This window comes from Alosa sapidissima, chromosome 5 (assembly GCF_018492685.1).
Source record: "Alosa sapidissima isolate fAloSap1 chromosome 5, fAloSap1.pri, whole genome shotgun sequence".
Classification (NCBI taxonomy): domain Eukaryota; kingdom Metazoa; phylum Chordata; class Actinopteri; order Clupeiformes; family Clupeidae; genus Alosa; species Alosa sapidissima.
Window position 1 is genome coordinate 22,344,547 of NC_055961.1, and position 21,695 is coordinate 22,366,241.

General features: G+C 38.4%; 1 protein-coding gene across 1 annotated transcript in view; it reads right to left on the minus strand.

Annotated features, from left to right (window-relative positions):
- Window positions 1-2,191: 2,191 nt before the first annotated feature.
- ttc3 (tetratricopeptide repeat domain 3) overlaps window positions 2,192-21,695 on the minus strand; it is a 38,896-nt gene continuing 19,392 nt past the window's right edge. The window contains exons 16-45 of the mRNA XM_042091993.1: window positions 21,549-21,606; window positions 18,313-18,400; window positions 17,986-18,117; window positions 17,784-17,864; window positions 17,249-17,358; window positions 16,992-17,118; window positions 16,764-16,886; window positions 13,907-14,008; window positions 13,736-13,828; window positions 13,578-13,639; window positions 12,641-13,089; window positions 12,259-12,531; window positions 11,539-11,585; window positions 11,337-11,396; window positions 11,172-11,254; window positions 10,923-11,081; window positions 10,143-10,818; window positions 10,001-10,069; window positions 9,747-9,896; window positions 8,839-8,978; window positions 8,538-8,606; window positions 8,225-8,425; window positions 8,062-8,146; window positions 6,345-6,446; window positions 5,528-5,724; window positions 5,291-5,426; window positions 4,690-4,854; window positions 3,665-3,823; window positions 3,443-3,535; window positions 2,192-2,736 (exon numbers count right to left, since the gene is read on the minus strand). Coding sequence (XP_041947927.1) covers window positions 2,623-2,736; window positions 3,443-3,535; window positions 3,665-3,823; window positions 4,690-4,854; window positions 5,291-5,426; window positions 5,528-5,724; window positions 6,345-6,446; window positions 8,062-8,146; window positions 8,225-8,425; window positions 8,538-8,606; window positions 8,839-8,978; window positions 9,747-9,896; window positions 10,001-10,069; window positions 10,143-10,818; window positions 10,923-11,081; window positions 11,172-11,254; window positions 11,337-11,396; window positions 11,539-11,585; window positions 12,259-12,531; window positions 12,641-13,089; window positions 13,578-13,639; window positions 13,736-13,828; window positions 13,907-14,008; window positions 16,764-16,886; window positions 16,992-17,118; window positions 17,249-17,358; window positions 17,784-17,864; window positions 17,986-18,117; window positions 18,313-18,400; window positions 21,549-21,606 — 4,403 coding nt within the window. The 3' untranslated portion in view covers window positions 2,192-2,622. The remainder of the gene's footprint in view (window positions 2,737-3,442; window positions 3,536-3,664; window positions 3,824-4,689; window positions 4,855-5,290; window positions 5,427-5,527; window positions 5,725-6,344; window positions 6,447-8,061; window positions 8,147-8,224; window positions 8,426-8,537; window positions 8,607-8,838; window positions 8,979-9,746; window positions 9,897-10,000; window positions 10,070-10,142; window positions 10,819-10,922; window positions 11,082-11,171; window positions 11,255-11,336; window positions 11,397-11,538; window positions 11,586-12,258; window positions 12,532-12,640; window positions 13,090-13,577; window positions 13,640-13,735; window positions 13,829-13,906; window positions 14,009-16,763; window positions 16,887-16,991; window positions 17,119-17,248; window positions 17,359-17,783; window positions 17,865-17,985; window positions 18,118-18,312; window positions 18,401-21,548; window positions 21,607-21,695) is intronic.

The following is a 21,695-nucleotide window of genomic DNA, read 5'->3' on the forward strand; positions in this document are numbered from 1 at the left end:
CTATCCATGTGGGGGTACATGTCCACCAAGTTTCGTGTACCCCGGTCTTTCAGTGTCCCGGGAATCATTGACGGAAATTTGGGCATGCGAAAAAGGAAAAAAAAAAAAAAAAAAAAAAAAAAAAAAATCTGACTAAACCTATATGACCGCCGCTTCGCTGCGCGGCGGTCATAATAACTAATTTGTTAGCCCGGTTAAAACCAGACCCTTCTAAGTCGTAACTGAGAGTGGGTCTGGGGAAGGTTCGTTCACAGCCCATTTCCAAAGGGCGTTCCCAAACGGACGCCGATCAAAATGCCTCGGACGCAATAGGAGAGGCCAAAAACCAATCAGAGCAACGAAAGAGACAGAGTGACGGAAACACAATTTGTAACACTGTGGTTGTAGGGAGAAGCAGGAAGAATTAACAACTTTTTAATTAAACGTAGGCCTAGGCTAATTTACAAAGACATTGTGCCACACTGAAAGCTAATATTTTGTCACTAGCAATTTACATCTGCCCTTTGTCAAACACAATTGCATTTTCAGCTCTGAACAAAACCGTTCACGTTCAAACGAGCATTTTGTTACATTCGTCCTTTCTGGCTGACCGGGACATATAAAGCAGGAATGGGGGACGAGAGACTGAAACGTTCAAGGCAAACACTGTGCAAGTGTAGCATTCGAGTTATGCTCGCATAGCACACCAATTCAAAAGTAGCCTACAGTATGTGTTTTCTGTCGGCTACGTGTCCAGCTACTATAGTCCTATAAATGAACAGAATATCAAACAGTTTTCAGTAGCCTACCACTGTTGCAGATATCACATAGGTATCCCTTACATACATGTTTGTACAATGTTGCATATTCCAACATAAGGAAGCAGTTAAGAAACTTCTAACTCCCTGTCTTAAACCAACGTGATATCAGCTTCAAACAAGCGGCAGCAGCCATGGTTGATGTTTTTTTTTTTTTTTTTTTTTAAACCCGGGCTTCTTCAACAGGGTGCGCTATCGTCATCGTGTAAAGCCCGCCTCAAGGGTTCTGATTGGTGCCTTGATCTAGGAAAATTGGAAATAGACCTCTCCAGAATAAGTCCCGCCTCCGTAACTTCCGTATCCATCCAACTTTCGGTTGTCAAATGTGGCGTTTCGAAAGATCGTACCTGTCAAACTCTGTAGGTGACAAAGTAGAAAAAGCTGGTGGGCCGATTGGCCTACACACTTCTGCCATCTAGTTTCCACTGGATTTTTTGATTGTCTGTGCCATTTAAGTAGTAAACGATTATTAATGCTAACCGGGAGCTAGTTCCGATGTACGCGGGCGGAGGAGTGCGTTAGATCTTGCTCACAACCAACCAGTCACAACCTAACGTTATGGTCATTTTCCTGTGTGATTCATGCGTGGTTTCAGGTCTATAAATGTAAATCATTTGCAAGGTTCAGCCTCTTTTCAACATTAGCCACTTAACTTTGGTTTGACTGTGCGAGTTTGTTGGCTGTTATTGAGATATTTGAAAAAGAAAGAAATTGCCGACGAAGACACTAATGAGATTTTTTTTCACGAATAACAGATAATGATAAGCAGACTAGGAATCAGAGGCTGAATCGTATTGAGTCGATAGCTTTATTTTGCATGACCTTGATCAGAACAGTAACGTTTTCAGAATGTATATTAACAACCTATCAAACATGATTTCACGCAGGGTTAGTGCCACCTCCGTAGACAGGCTCTGGTGTCACGAACTCCATTTCGGTGAAGACAAACTATGAAACATTGCCGTTGCTATGCAACCTTGACTGGGGGAGTCGCGGCGTCTGAAGCGTGCGTTAGCTTAGTGCTTCTTCCTAATATATTTCTACTTTAACAGCACCGACAATCAAAAAACCCAGTGGAAACTAGATGACAGAAGTGTGTAGTCCAATCGGCCCACCATTTTTTTCTACTTCGCCACCTACAGATGTTTTACCGGTATGATATTTCGAAACGCCATGTTATTTCCCATAGACATTCGACGCCCGGAAGTTGGCTGGATTCGGAAGTTACGGAGGCGGGACTTATTCTGGAGAGGTCTATGGGCTAAAATGGGTTCTTGGCCAGACGGACTTTCAGAGCGAATCTCGAATTTGCCGGAAGTACGTCTGGGTTTTTCCCAGGCTACTAATTTGTCACAAATAGGCATGATTGCAGCGCAGTAAAAAAAAAAAAAGTCTTTTCATTTTAAAACTGAACTTTATTTTCAGAAAATTAAACAAGCATAACCATCAAACTGGATATGCGTTCACACTAAAGGCCAGTTAACATTTGACACAAATAAAATAACTGGAACAGCTAGCCTCATATAAGCTGGGAATGATTTTTTCATTGTAATCCTGAATGTGCCAGTGAAAAAAATACAATTAAAAACTAAATTATGATAATTACTACATGATGGTAAACATGAAACAAGACAAATTAGTATGCAATACTAACTAATCATTTGAATTGTGCATAGCAGAAAATGGAAGTAAACGAATATTAAAATAAAAGTAAAAAAAGAAAAACAAATGTTTCAAATGTTAAAATTTGGCTAGCATTTCCTTATGCAGAAGAGGAATGATCAAGTCATAGTGTGAAAGGAATGTCCAGAGTAAGAATGCAGTGCTACATATTAGATTTGTCTAACCGGACCGGCAGCACTGGGAAATCGGCTGAATGGAGAACATGCTTTCTGCAAGTAGGACATGTACTTTGTGTGTTCAGCCATGAGTTGATGCACTACAAAATAAACAGATGTACGTTTGTTTTAAAAAAAATAGCCATCTTCTATTGTATGTTAAAGTGTGTAGCCGCAAAACAATAAGTTGACAAAGTTCTAAGTCATTTACAGTTGTGCTCATAAGTTTACATACCCATGCTAAAGTTGACTAAAAAGAGGAATAAAAAATCAATCCCATAGATTTTTTGTTTTTAAAGGCCAGTTATTTCATGAATTCAGGATACTATGCATCCTGATAAAGCCCTTTGCCATTACCTAGATATTGGTATGGTTTGTCAGTTAGCCTAATAGCTGGTTTGATTTGCATTGAGAGATGATCTTATGGAAAGTACCCCATGCCAATCTCTAGGTATGGTGAAGGGTATGTGATGATGTGGGACTATTTTAGGCCAAGGGAACTTTATCAGGATGCATAGTATCCTGGATCCATGAAATAACTGGCCTTTAAAAATAAAAATCTGCCTGTATACGTATGCCCCCTGTATTTTAAGGAAGAACATGTATTTATTTACGGTACATTATTCATTCACAAAGAAAATTGGTGTCCTTAAAAGTTGGATTGTCCTTCATTTTTTAATTAAGGCATTACGATTAATTTCCAAAAGATGATATTTTTATTCCTCTTTTTAGTCAACTTTAGCATGGGTGTGTAAACTTTAATGTGTCTGTTTGTATAGCATCTTTTTAAAATACAGGTTGACATACCTCATGATGGAAGCCATGTCGACACTCGAGTACACACAGATTCTCAGGAAGCACATCTTCATGACAAATTATGCAAGGGTCCTCCATATTCAACTGTGACATTTTTAAAAAGTACATTATGCATTAAAAATATGAATCCTCACAAAATGCTTGCAATTTCTTGCCACCATTTCAACTTTAAGAGGAAATATGGAAGGATAAGTATCTTTGTGAAAAACATACCATTCTGCGACTATTTTGTCTTTGCGCAGCTTCACGTTTCCAGACAGGAGATGGTGCTCCAGTTGGCTTCCCAGGTGAATATGGTCTCGATTCCATTTGACTTCTATCAGACTGGGCATCGAAAAGACCTGAGTGACTGTCGGTGGAATGCATTTGCTCCTAAACAAACAATTATCTCAATGTGATTGGGTTCCATAATACCTTAAAAGCACTTCTGAACAATTTTATGACATACTCATTCAGTGATACCGAGTCAACTTAATATGCAGTTATGTGTACATATGGGACAGGACATTGTGACTACTATGTCATACTATACAATAACATTCTTAATATCATAATTCAGGACATGTCATTGATGTTTGACTACCTCCTAGGAAAATAGTTCAAACAACATTTTCTTCTTGCAATTTGTTAAAATAGAATACATATTACACAATTACTTTAAGGAACAACCATTACTGCAATATTGCGTTGTTGTGTTAGCATTATTGTAAAAAAAAAAAAAAGAAAGCTTCACTAATAATAAATAACTTTGCCATATAAACCTCAGTACAATAGCAGAGTTTCCACTGGCAAGCCAAAGCCAGGCGAATAAAGGCGTGCCTTTATGTTATTATTTATATTAGCCTTAAAGGAGAACTCCAGCCAATTTTAACACGGAGCTCAGTTGATCATGTTCACGGAATACTGTCGGTCGGAAAAAACGTGAAAAAAATCTGCTGTCCGACGCGAGTGCTAAACTGTGCATTTGTGCCTCCTAACATACTCAACATGTCATGATAAGTGCTGTGCAACATGAACAGGGTCCTTACAGAACACCACTATATAAAATAACAATAAATGATTCAGCATTGCAATGTTTAGATATTAATATTAATGACTAACAACATGGAAGCTCCAAATTAAAGCTGCACATTCCATGCTCTGTGTTAAAATTGGCCAGAGTTCTCCTTTAAGGAAGATGATTCAAGTGTTACCATGATGTGCCCTTTGCAATGGAAAATTATGTAAAGTTGTCTTACTGTTCTGCAATTGGAAGGTCTTGAAATGGATAGATTTTTCTGCACATGGGATGGAGGAGGCTTTCCTGTTGGCCTGAGAGGGGAATATGGCCTTGATGCTATGTGACCCATCTCAGACTGAGCCTCAAGACCACTTGCCTGACATCTGATGGAGTTCATTTGCCCCTAAACACAGTCAATCACATCTCAATAATAATGTCACACAATACAGACATACCCATTCGAAGACCCCAAGGCCTATTTCTGATTACTTCCGTGTGTCCTCCCAGTGTTGCCACCCTTCAAAAGTGCTATTACAACAGTAATAAAAGCCCAGCGCACACCAGGCCGAGGGCTGGATGTCTGATCATGTCAGGCTGGTCAATCTGGTCAATGTGGCCCAAATCAGTGGAGTGTGTGAAGCACATGTTGACACTGAAGTGCTGCCTTGTTAATGTTTTGTATATCTATGTAACGTGTTGTTGTCGTGTTGGTGTGTACCAGTGCAACTTTTTTGTCTTCATTCAGGAAATGCAAGGCGACTCTATAGTCAGTTGGCATCACAGCTAGTACTTTATCAACCTCATCCTAGTCTATTCATTAGTGTAATTCAATTTTTCACCTTGTTCACCTGTTCATCTTCTGATGATTTCAAAATGTGCTGGGTTACTGTTCTAATTGTCTCTTCATAAGACAGCGACAAAGGATGTCCTCCATGTGCAGACATCACTTCATTAATTAATGTTATGATGGTTTCCCTGAAACAAGAGACACGTTAAATTAGAGAGGCAATAAATTGGAGTTTGTGGGTGCTGGTTAACGGCAAGACAGATGACATGGACCCTTTCTAAGGACTCACCTTTCAAAATGAGGAAACATGGTGATTAAGTGATCGGCCATCTTCTCAAGGATATTTTGTGCCTTTGTTCCATGGGCAGGCATGTCAGCCCATTGGAGAAAGTTCTGATTTGAGAAGCTAGCTGGCATCTGGGCACTCTGGTGTGAGTATATTTGTCTTAATCCAAGATGATGTGTAGATGACTCTGGGTCCAAAATCTATGCAAAACAGAGGCAGGACATAGCACCACAGTCATACAGAAACAAATGTCAGCTCAAACTGTCAGCTAGCTGAAAAGTTTCAGTGTTTAAACTAATATCTACAGTGGTCTATTTTCCCTGTTTAAGTTTGTGTGACATATAAAAAACAATCTGTGTTGATACAAGCACCAATAGCACCTTTTAATCATATGAATATTTTCATGTTACGGGCCGATTGGTTCTATACCACATTGGTTCTAATATAATTTGAATAAAGTTAAACTTTCCCTAACTCTGTTTCGCTTGCCTCGTCGAACTCACTCTCATCGCCCCCCTTTCAACCTCAATGAGAGTGAAGCAAAATTCTCTGCGAAGGCAACCTTCCATTACACATTGTGAGAAAGACCCAAGAGCAATATCATATCAGCAATGGACTATAGTTGGCTTGAAATTTCCTTACTATGGTCATTACAGGCAGAGAAGGGAACAGTCCACTTTGAAAGCCCGGTAAGTACCCTAGTCACATTTTTTTTTTTAAAGCAAACAAGAAAAAATGGTTTCCTGCGACATGACTAATTAAAATAAGCAATACAATGGACTATTACCATACACACCGAGTTCATATTCCTTTTTCTTACCGGCTCGGAGGGTGTTGGGGGGCATGCGGGCACAGAAATCTGGGGTAGCCTGCACAGCATTGTCCCATTCTTAAACAGTTCCATCTGCTGCCTGTACCGAGCCTGAATCATTAAGCAAAGTCAAAACTTACTGCAGTCTTTTTTCCCCACTGTACTGTGATACCTTCTTGCTGTGCCAAACAATTCCCATCAACATTGTTGTGTGGCAATAAAAGCATCTTATCTTAAAAGTTTTATACAAACATCACAACATTATGGTGTTAATACATGTACATTGGGCAACCTTTTAAGCAATGTTGCTGGGCAACCACATAACTGGTTCCATGTTTTCTGATAGATGATCATGATTACATTTCTATTTATTAATTTAGCAGACATTACCATTTACTCATTTAGCTTTTATCCAAAGCTATGTACTTAACGAGGAATAACATTCAAGCTACAATGCAGAGGAGGCTTAGGTCACTGTTAATATTACTAAATAAATACTACTACCAATGGATAAGAGTGCAGAAGTTTTAAGTACTAGTCAAAGTGTATAGTGGTAAGAAATAGTGGTAGAAGAAGGGCATCGAGGAGGGAAGAAAGGTAAGTGTAAAGTGTATGTTAGCTTTTTGGGTTGTTGGGTGTTAGGAGAGGATGTATTCTCGGAAGAATTGGGTCTTTAGTAGCTTCTTGAAGATAGAGATGGACGCCCTTGCTCGGGTAGACCTTGGTAGGCTGTTCCACCATCGGGGAGCTACAAATGAACATAGTCTGGATTGCCATGTGTGTAGGGGCGGCAGTGGCAGGCAACATTTCTAGGAGTAACAAAGCGACCAAGGGGTAATATAGCCTTTACGTGAGCATTTAAGTAGGTGGGAGCAGATCCAGCCATGACTTTGTAAGCATGCATTAGTGACTTGAATTTGATGTGGGCGGTTCAGGGTAGCCAGTGCAGCTCAATGAACTCAATAACCTGTGCCCTTTTCGGCTGATTTAAAAGCAAACACGCCACAGTGTTCTGAACCATCTGTAGTGGTTTCACCACTCAAGCCGAAAGGCCTGAGAGGAGGGCAGTGCAGTAGTCAAGGTGAGAGATGACCATGGTCTGTACCAAGAGCTGGTTGGTGTGTTGGGTTAGGTATGGCCTGTTTTTTTTCTTATATTGAATAATGTGAAGCAGCACGACTGGGCAGCAGAGGCAACCTGGTCAGAGAAGGTTAGCTGGTCATCAAGCATGACACCCAAGTTTCTTGCAACCTTGGTAGGAGCAAGAGAGAAGGTATCAATTTTGTTGTTGATGTTGTATGGTTTGTTTGGCTGTAAAGAGATTTAGTTGGAGGTGGCGTTCCTTCATCCAAGTGCATATGTCAGCGAGACAATCAGAGATCTGTACCGAGACCGCGGTGTCGTAAGGCGGGAAAGACAGATATAGTTGGGCATCGTTGGGTGATAGAAGCCATGCGAGTAATCGGGCCCAGCGAGGTGGTGTACTGTATATGGCAAACAGAAGGGGCCCCAGCAGCAAGCCTTGGGGCACCCCTGTGGCGAGGGTTAATTTGCAATTAACAAATTGCTTGAAATGTCAATGTTCAATATTGTTGAATTAGAAGTGTATAGAAAAAAACTGGCAATGTAGGTATGGCCAAATCCAATATGACAATCTGTGATTAAATCTGTGGATTAGCAACAAAAATGAATTACACTTCCAAGCACACAGAGGTAGGAAACCCACCTGGGTTTGGAAAATTTTTTGCTCTGCATCGTGGACACAAGCCTTCCATGAATCAATAAGTCCTTCAAGTCCCGAAGAAGGGTACCTTAAGACAAAACACAAGTGCCATGAAATACATATGCTTACATGGATGTAAATCACCAACGTCTTTCTGGATCCTTACCTAGAGAAGAGTTCAGTGATGCGGGTGATAATGGTTCTACCCTGGACAGCACATTTTTTCAGTTCTCTGAGGCCTTGGGCTTGACGGCTCTCAATCATCAAAATCCCAGCTAGTTGAGACCTTTTGGTTTGTCTTGCAGACAACTGCTTGTACCTGTCAATTTCACGCTTCAAATCTGCTTTTTCAGCAGCCAACTGGTTGCTGTGAAATTATTGCACAATATTTAAATATAATTCTTACGGTTTCAGAAGTCTTCAATTAGCTCAAGCTGTTAAATGTGCTTATAACCATTTTCATCTGGGTAAATACTTGCCTTATTGTAGTGAAATAAGTAAGTTTTGTCTCATACGTCTTATTCTGCTCCATGATGTCCTTTGCAACACTAAAAAAGAAAGAGTTGATTAGTTGCAATGGCAGATTATTGCTTGGCTGTAAAACTGTAACTGTTACAGCAGAAATGACAAAACGTGTTGTGACGACATGGGGACTACTTCTATCTCTCAACACCATGTAATCCAAAATTCTCAAAAAAAAAAAAAAAAAAAACTCCCCTTCAATTAAACTAAGAACATGTGAAGCAAATAAATAAAGGACAGAAAAAATGGCAATTAAACCTCTCATTTGTTGTTGACGAACTGCTTATTTGTGCTTTCAAAATTTTCAGTGTTTCCTGGTTTTCCTTTTTCTCTGGCTGATACATTTCCATCTCTTCATCAAACTTTTGTTGTAATAAACAAAGTTCCTTATTGATTTTCTAAAATATAAAAAAGACAAACAGGACAAACATAAATGTATGAAAAAGGAATACAAAACGACAGGAAACAAAACAGTATAGGCTACACAGGTGGGTCTAAGGAAATCGCCCCCCCCAAATATCAGGGTTTCTGCAGGTATCAGCAAATCTCATTTCATGCTTCTTCATGCCACTTTAAACTAATTTCATGCCCATGTCCAACTGCAGATACACTCACAGCACGTTGCATTACTAGCATCCAGTGTCGCGACTTGTGCACCGGCAGTAAAAAACAGCCAATTAAAAGGTTCCGCCTGTCAACCATTACGCTATACTTCCGATCAAAATTAGATTTAGATGTTTATATAATCAAAATAAGTTGTGAAAAGTTTACATAAATTTTAATGCCTCCGAACATCGAAGTTCATGCTTTTTCATGCCATTTCATGCCTGAATTTTCACAAAATCTATTTAATTACTTTTCATGCTTTTTAATGACCCGCGGAAACCCTGTATATATTCATTAGATATAAAGTGAAATATTTCAAGCCATTTTTTTGTTTTGTTTTAATCTTAATGGTTACGGCTAAGTATCTCATCAACTAGTCACAAATAAATATACACTATATATTTGAATCCACAAATGCGTGTTTCTATGAACCATTAAACAATATAGAGACAAATTCAAGTTTGTTACAAGATAAAGTAGGGGGAAAATGAACTTTTCTACAATATTCTAATTTTTTGAGACCCACCTGTACATTTATTTGATGAATGTTCACTAATTACCTCTATTTGCTGACAGATTTCTTCATAAACATCTCTATGTTGAGCTAAATCAGTGTTTCTCCTCTGAATATCAGACTCAAGGTCTTTTTTTAGTTGTGGTATTTCCTTTTTACACTCCATGTTGTTTTTTTCTTTGTTTGTCATATCGCCCTGACACAAATAAAAAGAGACAAGAACTCAAGATAGTCATTAACACCCAAGATATAACACTCAAATGAAAGGTGGAAGGAAGCCCTAAGCCTCTTTATACTCACTTTCAGATTTTCAAAGAGGTGATATGCCTCAGTATTAACTGCGACATCGTCTCCCATTGAAGAAAATGCCTAAAATTAAAGGACACTTTTAGCAATGGCAATCATTTTGATGAACCATTCAATCCAATTCAAATACCCCTACCTGTTCATTGCTAGTTGCCACTCCATGGTGGAAGCTAGTATTACTTCCATCGACCCTCTCATTATAAGAAGCAACTAATTCCATTTTCCAATCCTGTACAGCATTTGATGATAAACATGCACCTGTCTGCCTAATAGAGGAGAAGGGAATAGCAGTACCACATACTTCAAAATGTCTTCGAGGTAGAGGGGTTTCATTAGTAGAGCCAAAGGGTGTGTGCGAGGACTTTGATGTTCGAGAACAAGATTTCTGAAGATGGGGCACATGTCGGCATTCATGAACAGGTCTTGTATATGGCACACAGCTGGAATCTCCAAATGCTCTGTTACACAAATCCCCAGAAGTGGCATTTCTCGTCCTACAAATTGTTGGGTAAAATTCTTCTGCTAATGGGTTAAGAATGGTTTCATAATCATCAGAAACATCCTGAAAATGGCAGCAACATGAGATATCCATTTGTTCCAGAGACACATTCTGAAGCACTCCAGCATGTTTCAATAAGGCAATAACGTCATCCTTCATAACAAATCGTGAAGACTCCAGAAGGAAAGGTTTCAGTCCTCCAGATTCATCAATTTTTTTCAGAGCATCGGAAGGGAAGTTTTCTACCTCTCCCACAAGTAATGGATGGTCAGTTTTCAAAGGTCCATGTTCCTCTAAAACTTGAGCAAAATAACTGAACAAATGGGAAAACATAGTGGTGAAATTCTCACTTTCCTTGTGAGTTATTAAAAAATTACAATGAATGTAAGTGCTGTACTGTACGTTTAGAGTACTTACTCATACAAATGTTCTCTTGTTGGATCTGGAATTTTGTATAGATTTCTCCTAATATGAATAGAATCTCCAGCACCTACACATTCCTCTTCAAACTCTGCAACTTGGTCTCGTAGGTAATCAGGAATGGTAAACGAATCAAGGCTGTCAAGAAGCATGCTGCTAGAAGACAAAAGTTACAGAAGCCTGTTATTAGACAGACAGAACATTAGAACACATACAGTAGGATGACCATGATTACGAGGAACTCACAATGAATCCTCTTCATAAAGATAATCATCTTCTTTTTCTTCTCTTATGGATCCAGTGCTCATGCCAGACAAGACAAGAAAAGACTACAGAACCAAGGTGATTCAATTTACTTCAATGCCAAGACAAATATATTGATCAGAATAACATTACAGTAACTGCACTAACCTTTGAGTTGGGCTCTTTGTGCTTTTTCCTTTTGCTCTTGCTCTTCTTATGATGCAGATTCTAAAAAAGGTATGTAGTGTACAATTTGTGTGATCTGACATAAAGGGCCCTATTTTGACAATCAGAAACGCAATGTAATGTTGTTGTAATAGGTTAACATTATAATGGTCAAGATAGAACGGTCAGTGAATGTAATACTTACAGCTGGGCTTTCATGTTCTGTCTTTTTGATTACCAAATAACTACAATCTGTCAAATGTAGAGACACATATTCATCAGTGGTCATGAACAACACAGCAGTAATTCTATCAAGTACATAAAGATCAGAAATGTTGTGACACCTAAATGGAACTTTACATGAGAACAAACAAACAAACAAACAAACATGTCCACAGTAAGGATTTCATATATTAGTGAGAAATGTCTAAATAATGCCATAATGGACAGTGACATTGAATGTAAGGTTCATATAGTTGGGGAAATAAATCAGCAGTTAAGCCAACAAAAGTTTAGATGAAGTCATATTTCAGCACTTCAATGTGGTTGGTTAGATTTGGTTTGGAGTAGACTTCATTACTTTTCATCAATTTGGTGTTGCATATTAATTGTGTTTGTTACTGCTTTTACCAATTTAATTTATTTTGTTTAAACTTTTTATTTGTATGTCATTCTCTGATGTATTTTTACTGCATTCATGTATGTCTATGTATGTTTCAATTTAACAATTAACCGCTTAAGCGGCATTATATTCATATTTATCAATATAATACTGTTGTCCTTATGTGTACTGAGATTTGTCCATTGAGAAAATAGCCATAGCTCATAACTCTGGATAATGCTGAAGAAAACAAGATTTCTAAATACTTTTCATATACTAATTCAAGATTTCTGACACACTAATCAAAGGACATATACCACTCACCTGTTGCAAAATACTCATCTAAGGCTGTATGGCAGGAGGGGTATTCATCTCTGTGTTGCTCAAGTGTCCAGATAAACAAACGCATTTCATGTGGTGAGGCCTGTCTTAGGTACTCTGTAATAGTTAATTCAGCACTGCTAAACAAATCCGGCATTGTCCCAAACCTTTCAATAAGGGCGTCTTGCAATGGGGGGAATATAAGCAAAAGTCCAAGGTCCAATTCCTCTAAGGGTTCTGCATAACGCTCAATGAATGTCTTGGCTGTTTTTAGACCTGTGAAAAATAAAATCAATCTTCTTAACAAAGGCCTTTCAGGAGGACCCACATTTGATTAAAACCTGACAACAAAATAAAAATGCATGCATTGTAGCACATATTTTACCTTGATTATTCAAATGCTGAGCCCACTCCAATAGCTTTGGTTTCAGGTCAGCACAGGCACTGAGAACATGGATAAATATTCTTGCCCACACTCTGCTTTTCCTCTGTAGAAGCATACCAACCACATCCTTAAGCACTGCTGGCTCCTCCTCATTTAGTCCTGGACACTCAAGGCCTTTGGCCAAATCTCTTTCAGCCCATGGCTTCAGAAAAGTCATAAAAGCAGACACACCAAGGGTTCCATCTCCAAAGCTGTCTCTCATTTCACCAATTTGACGTAAGACATGATCCTCATCAAGCCAAGCTTGGAATGGTCCATCAATACCTTTCGAGACACATTCTCCAATGCTGACTTTCTGTTCTATGATCAAGTCATCCTGGACTGAAACAGAGGCCATCTGTCTGCTGTGCTTCAGTTTTTGGTCTTCTTTGATTTTTACGGCTTTAGGACTAGAACAAAAAAAAAAAATATATATATATATATATTACCCCCTTCTTGACTAGAGACAGATCAACAATTCCACATAGGATGGCCAAACAGACATTTAATAAGTCTAAAAAATATTTGATTATTATTTCTTTGTGTGTTGAGTTGTTCATTGTAACACATTTACCAATGGAGAAACATAAGGTGAGGTAAAATGTCAGATATGCAGTTTCAAACAATATCACAGGGTAGGACTTGATTACAAACCCAGTTACAAATCCACCATGTTTACTGTTATGAATTCCCTTCATAGATCCCCATTAATTGGTGATTGGTGATCAGTCTCTTCCCGCATAACATTTCTGAAATAACCCTGAGAGCCAAGATTTTTAATATATGTGGCTCCACAGCCAGATTGTCACCTATGATGATCCTTTCCTGACATAGTCCACAGAAATATGTGATGTGAAGCAGCAGTTGAATGGTGTAATTAAAAGTTCAAATGGCTCACCGTGTTGATCGTTGCTTTATTTTTGGTCTCTGCAAGGTTTGTTTTGGGATGGCAGATTCAAACTGCAGGGGATGAATATCACACGGTTAGCAATATTACAAAATAAAAAATCTAATGTATTATGATAATTGAGCCACATGCAAACTCCACAACCTTACCTCACATTTAGTAACTCCAGTAGACCCGACAATCACTACTTGACTAATTGTGCCAGTGCAGTCAGGGGTGAAGCAAGTGCTTTGTAGGAAATCCTGCAAAAATATTCAGGTTAACTCAATGCTTCAAGACAAAAACAAAAACAAAAAATAGCATACTAAAGAAACTGTTACCTTATCTGTTTTGTCAGAGAATGTAGCAGTCTTAAATTTCTTCCAACAGCTGGTATGGAATTCCACAACACAACTCTGACTGCATACGATACGATGAAATCCCTGTGAAAATATAATTGCTCAGAATAATAAATGGGAAGAGGGCAGCTTTTTCGACGCCCATGCGTCTTCTTCAGAGTCAAACTCTGAAACTCTGTTTGACTCTGAAGAAGATGCATGGGCGTCGAAACGTTAGTCAGTTTGCACAAATAAAAACAAGTTAAGCATTGAGTGCTCCGGTCCTGCTCCTTGGCTCCTGTTAGACCTTGGATCTCCCTTTTTGACTTCTGCGTCCTGTTCTGTGAGCAACCAGGCCAAGTGACTCCCTTCTAAAATACTCAGAGCTGTTTATCAGAGCTATACAATGAACTACAGTGCCTTTTCCTAAATAAACTAAAGTTGAATGTTTTAAACTACAACTTGATTTTTGCCTCACCACAACAGGTAACCTTGAAATGAATCAAAATATTGTTTAAGAATTTTGCTTGATTAACTGCTCGATCCAATTATCATTATCTCACGGACAAGCTCGCTTGCAGTGACCACGGTAATTGGTTGACTGGCAGCAGGTCTGTGCTGGTGAGTAGGCATGTGCTATACGAGCACAGTGAAGGACAAGAGATAAACAAATAGATACAATAAATAAAGACAAAGCCAATAGCCTAGTAATTGTAATAACTACAAATTGATGCGGTATCTTTGTTATGTTTTTGAAATTAGTCTGTGTGAAGACACATTTTCATAGATGAGAATCAATTGAATTATTATGACTGCCGCGCAGCGAAGCGGCGGTCATATAGGTTTAGTCAGATTTTTTTTTTTTTTTTTTTTTTTCGCATGTCCAAATTTCCGTCAAGGATTCCCGGGACACTGAAAGACCGGAGTAGACGAAACTTGGTGGGCATGTAACTCCATATGGATAGCATGGAACCATCGTTTTTCGTTTTGATCTGTAGCCCCTCCGCTGGACTGCACCCCCTGAAAGGAGGGTAGGGCAGACATAGTTTTCTGTGAATATCTCGAGAACCGTAAGGTTTAGGAGGACCATTTTTTTTTTGTATGTTGATCTCAAGGGGCCATGTCAACCCATTCCATAACCACTCATTTCATGTATAGCGCCACCTAGTTAAACACAAAAAAGTAAAAATGAGGTGTTGTAATCGCAGGTATTTGTGACCTAACATAGTCAAAACTGCACGAAATTGGAAGTGTAGGATCATTATGACACCCTCTGAATGCACGCCAAGTTTCGTGGAATTCCGTTCATGGGGGCCACACAATAAATTAATTTATGTTACTATACACCAACTGGCCTGTAGGTGGCCGGAGACAAGAAGTACACACACACACCCACACACATAAACATAAACGTGTACACACACACATGCACACAATTAAAGAATTTCTTAGAATTATGAACAGGCAAGATGGGGCTGGGGTTGTATAAAATTAATTTTACATGTGAAATCTATGAACTAATCATGTTTTGGTACTTCTTGTCTAGCAGATACCAGTGAGAATTGAGTGTGGATAATGCAATTTAGAGAGACAGTTAGAATCATATAGGCCTTTCAGCGTGATTGAATTAATCTTGGTCCAAAAAATTAGGAGCTGTAAAGTTACAACTGACATGCCTATTATATTTAGGACTTTCTCCTAAATTTGCCACTTAGGAGCTACTTTTAGCCGTAAGATTCTTTGTGAATACAGGCCCAGATTGTTTTTTTGTTTGTTTTTTTTATAATTTAGTTGCACTACTGTTTATAGAATAATAGTTACACTACCATTTTGAAATTACAGTTTTGAAACACCTACTCTTTTATGGTTCCTTCTTTTTGGAACTATTTTTACTAGGGCTGTCAAAATAACTGATTAAAACAATTAGTGCAGATTAATCGATTCCGTATGACCTTTGACCCAGAGTCGTTCTAGTCAGTAAAAATTAGACTGTAAAATGAAGGAGAGAGAAGAAAACGTGCTGCTTGGATCATTGATTGGAACAAAAGAGTTTTTGAACTTTAATGTCACTAATGTTGATTATTCAATGATTCATTTGAATTTAAATATTTAAAATACTTTCACAGCAAAAATTATATATGCGATTCATTTAGATTAATTAATCACAGAGTATGTAATTAATTCGTGATTCGTAATAAAAAAATTTAATCGATTGACAGCCCTAATTTTTACATTGTAAAACACCACTGAAAACTCAAAACTATGAAATAACACATGTAGGGTTATAAATTATACATTTTAGGCTCTACAAAGCAGCCAACTTTTGCTCTGATGACAGCATTTCACACTCTTGGCATTCTGTCTTAAAGGTACTCTAAGCGATGTTACGCAGTTTCTAAGCTAAAACATTTTTTGTCACATACAGCAAACATCCCCTCACCATCCGCTAGCTGCCTGTGCCCTGAATACACTGTAAAAAAAAAAAAAACATGGTCTCTGTGACCAGCCCAGGCTCCAAAAACGGCAACAAAAACAACCTGGTCCAGCCTGGACAATAAAAACATAAACTGTTCCAGCCAATCACCGATGAGATGCGTGTTTAGGAGTTTCCATTGCACGGGAGGGAGGAGCGAGCTAGCTCTCTGTTTGTTTGAACGTCAACAGAACTGCTTTGTGCACACCCAATGTGAAAACCATCTTGGATTTCTCCAGATTAGGAAACAGTGCATATACAGTAGTCTTACTGATACATAGTCTTGTGTGAATAAAGTGAAGACCACTAGTGACTGCACTGGCCTGGGCCAAATTGGCTGCTGAGTAGACAGACTTGCTTATTGTGACAAATGAGAGAACAAGTTACCTTAAACCCTGGATCCGTGAAGTAAATTTCTTTTTTTAAATGGTCTTGACCGATTTTGTGTCTGCATACTGCATCTGGCAAAGGTGGGAATCTGCAAATTTCAATGGACTCCTCAAGGAAATCCTGAAAAAGTACAGTTCAAAGTTGTTCAGAACAATATACTGTTCATGATGACAAAGCTGACTCTTACTGTTTTCAAGAAAAACAACAATCCAATTTAATAACTACCCTTATATTTTTCACCAGGGCTTCCTTAACAGGGACATTTGTGGTTGGCCATGTAAGTTCTTCAGAGTTTATCTTTCTCTCAACCTCCAGCAGTGCTTCCGAAAATTGGTTTAGAGCCTCTGAAAACCTATTAAGTAAATCACAGCCAAAATAAATGTAAAAACCATAAACTACAGGCATTTAATCATAATACGTCTTTGTATTACCATTGAAAGTTGAATCTAAACAAACACTACAAATATTTAAGGAGTCCCTACCTATTTTCTTTCAGAAATACTTTTCCCATTCCATAGCTAACCAAGTATTGAAACTTTCCATCACAACTGGACCTCATTTGGAGAAACTGCTTTCTGGCTTCGGCTAGCTCCTACAAAAATAATAGTTTCAAGTTCAATAGTTTTTCATTCAGAGATTAAAATAAACACAACATATTGTAAATAATTTCAAAAGGCTGGAAGAGAAAGCATTTTAAAAACAAGGATATTGAAAACTGTAAGCAGATAATATTCACCATCCTGTCCAAAGGGTTCAACAGCATTTGAGCATGGTAGTAGTACAGAAAAGTTTTATAATCACATCTTTTATAGAAAGACACATGCACTGTCTAGTACCATTGTATAGAATACATTTGACTAGACATGCTGTTGGCTGGTACATCCTTTCTATTCTTTACAGAAAGAAACATCAAAATCTGTGTTTCTACAAACATGAGTTCAGTGAACCTATGGACAAAACTATTTATTTTCAGGTGATTCATGATTTTAATTTGCAAATGAATATTATATATTCCACCTGTGGCTGTCCAATTTCCAGAAGAGCTGTCCCATATCCATACATCAGAAGGAGTTTGTCAAGCTCAGATACACTCAATTCCTACAAGAAAAACAATACTGTCAAAGCAAATACAGCAATGTGCAACCACTCCCCCCTCTTTACCAAAATAATGTATACAATTTCAGTTTATATAAAGCTTTTGGGGATAGATTTAGACTACCTGTGGAAAATTAGAGTCCAGTATGTCAAGAGCATGGAAGAAGGCCTGTTTTGCATTGAACCAGTGCTTCTCAGTCAGGGCCATATGGGCATCTTGGACAGCACAGGCCAGCTCTTCCTTTAGATCCGCAGTCTGACCAAATCAAGAATTACGATATAGCAACATAGTATTTCATTAGATCATGCCCTCTCTGCAACTTTCTGTTTAAATTATACCTCATACCACTTAAATCTTTATCTGAGCTTAAGAAATTCATTATAAACCCAGGACACTATACATACATTCATGTCATTATTGGCTCATAATCATCATGTGCAGATACTCTACCTCTTCCGCTGAACTTCTGCTTTTCATTTTTTCTCGGTTGTATGATTCTGCTCCATGAGATTTCCTTTCCTTCATTTCACTAAAAAGACTAATGTCAAAGGTAAGTATGTAGTACATGTAGTAGTATGTATGGAACATCACAGTAGTCGGCATATTCTTTGACCAAAATCTGAGTGCAAAATACAAGAACAAGAAAGCTTATTTAAGCTCATCTGTTAACTTCTAAAGGCAGAGTGAGGTCTCATGAGAGATTTTTTAGCAGACCAGACAAGAAGGAAGCATTGCAAGATGGAATAACAAACCATGAAAACAAATCACCGGTTTGAGTCAGGTGATTGAACTTGGAGAAAAATGTCTCGATTTTTTTTATTTTCTTACACCTATCTCACAAATCTTTTACTTATTATGACCGCCGCGCAGCAGATTATTATTATTATTTTTTTTTTCGCATGGCCAAATTTCCGTCAAGGATTCCCGGGACACTGAAAGACCGGGGTACACAAAACTTGGTGGGCATGTAACCCCACATGGATATCATGGAACCATCATTTTTCGTTTTGATCTGTAGCCCCCCCGCTGGACTGGACCCCCCGAAAGGAGGGTAGGGCAGACATAGTTTTCTGTGAATATCTCGAGAACCGTAGGGTTTAGGAGGACCATTTTTTTTTTGTATGTTGATCTCAAGGGGCCATGTCAACCCATTCCATAACCACTCATTTCATGTATAGCGCCACCTAGTTAAACACAAAAAAGTAAAAATGAGGTGTTGTAATCGCAGGTATCTGTGACCTAACATAGTCAAAACTGCACGAAATTGGAAGTGTAGGATCATTATGACACCCTCTGTATCCACGCCAAGTTTTGTGGAATTCCGTTCATGGGGGGCCACACAATAAATTAATTTATGTTACTATACACCAACTGGCCTGTAGGTGGCCAGAGACAGTTTTCTGTGAATATCTCGAGAACCGTAGGGCCTAGGAGGTCCACCTTTTTTATGTATGTTGGTCTTAAGGGGGCATGTCAACCCATCCCATTACCACTTATTTCATGTATAGCGCCACCTAGTTAAAAATTAAAAAGCAAAAAATTAGGTGTTTTCATCACAATATCTCTGGCTGACAAGGTCAAAACTGCACGAAATTAAAAGTGTAGGATCATTATGACACCCTCTGAATGCCTGCCAAGTTTTGTGTACTTTTGTTCATTGGGGGGGGGGGGGGGCCTTACAATAAAATAATTTGTGTGTACATTTAGTACATTTAGGAATTTAGGATTCCCGGGACACTGAAAAACCGGGGTACACAAAACTTGGTGGGCATGTAACCCCACATGGATAGCATGAAACCGTCGTTTTTCGTTTTGATCTGTAGCCCCCCCACTGGACTGGACCCCCCGAAAGGAGGGTAGGGCACACACAGTTCTCTGTGAATATCTTGAGAACTGTAGGGCCTAGGATGACCATTTTTTTCTGTATGTTTGCCTCCAGGGGTCATGTTAACCCATTTCATGTGCACACATGTGCACAAACAGATACACATGCACACACATACATTCACAGTAATCATACGTCTGGCACATACTCACACAGTAGACATATGTACGCATGCATGCACAGGCACATACGCAGGCAAACACACAAGCACGCACACACACACACACACACACACACACAACATAAACATGTACATGCACACATGCACACAATTCAAGAATTTCTCAGAATTATGAACAGGCAAGATGGAGGTGGAGTTGTATAAAATGAATTTTACATGTGAAATCTATGAACTAATCATGTTTTGGTACTTGTTGTCTAGCAGATACCAGTGAGAATTGAGTGTGGATAATGCAATTTAGTGAGACAGTTAGAATCCTATAGGCCTTTCAGCGTGATTTATTTTTGTGGAAAAAATGTGCTGGACTGGGCGGCGGTCATATTTTGTACCGCTCTGCGGTACATCTAGTTTTAACCATTTGTACCTAACATATCACCATGAACCTGTCCGGGTTTATTGAAACCTGTCATGTCAAGTTTTCTGAAATATCATGTTTGAAAATTGGCATTACCTATTCAAATGTTTTGCATATATTTCCAAAACAGAAATCTAAACACTGCATAGTCAGCTTTATCATTCCATGGATCAGGAAATACTATAGTCAGAACTGTTTTAGAATATAATCTAAATCAGACTATGAATGATATCAACAAACCCTTCAGTAAAAACTTTTAGAATGTACATAGGAATAAAAGTGTGGTGTTTGGTATAAGTGTTATTGAAGTGCAGATTTGTGGCACAGAATATGATAAAAATATAATTTTGAGAAAAGGGCCTATATAGATATATATTGGAATTGACCAGAGCAGTATCACTAAAACCTACAGGGGGATTAGGAGACAATCTTCATTTAACAGAAGAATCAAGATATAACAGTCTCTAAAAAGTAACAAACGGAAATATGACAGGGAACCAAATCAGACCCCTTATTTCTTCTTTTATATTTTGTCTATTTCCATTTTATTTTTTTGTTGAGCGCATGGAATGACGATTATGTATGATAATGTGCTATATAAATAAATGTACCTTTGACTTTTACTATTAACTGTTCTAAAACCTGATTACTGCCTTTCTAAAACATTTAATATATACATGGCAAGTAAACACACTCAATTCCCCAACATGGCTTATTCAATCTGGCCCCCTAATCATCCCCCAGTGCAATTGTCTCATTCAATCATCCCCTCCCTCTCCACCTCAAGTTGGTGTGTGGTGAGCGTTATGCGCATAATGACCCAGGTGGGTGATACACATTGGTGGTGGTTAGTGAGGTTCCCCCTTCACTGTAAAGAGCTTTGGGTAACTTGTAAAGCGCTATATAGATGCATTGTGTTATTATTATTAAAAATGCAATAATTTATCAAAATTAAACCGACACTTTTCCACCAAAGTAGTTCTTCAGCAATAATGGTTGGGCATAACATAGTGTTTATTCTTCATGCCCGGAAAACATATTAAAACAACAACAACAATAATAATAATAATCAAAGAGAAATTCACAAGCAAGAAAAATAGTACCCTATGTGTGTGCAAAATCTAGCAACAGGGTCCTTGCCCATAGATCTCCCATTAGTAGTTTCACTATGCCATGAACTGTTTTGATAGATCTGATATAAAGACACAACTAATCCTTTCCTTTAACAACTGTGATATTAACAAAATTTTAATGTAGAAAATTACCTTTTCGTTTCTTTGGTCTCTTCGCAACCTTTACTGTGTATCCCACTGTCAGATTCATCTATGAAATCAACATGGCAAGAGCGAAACACAAAGCACACATAACACACCCTTTAGTTAATGAAATGATCAAGTATAACCAGTTCAACA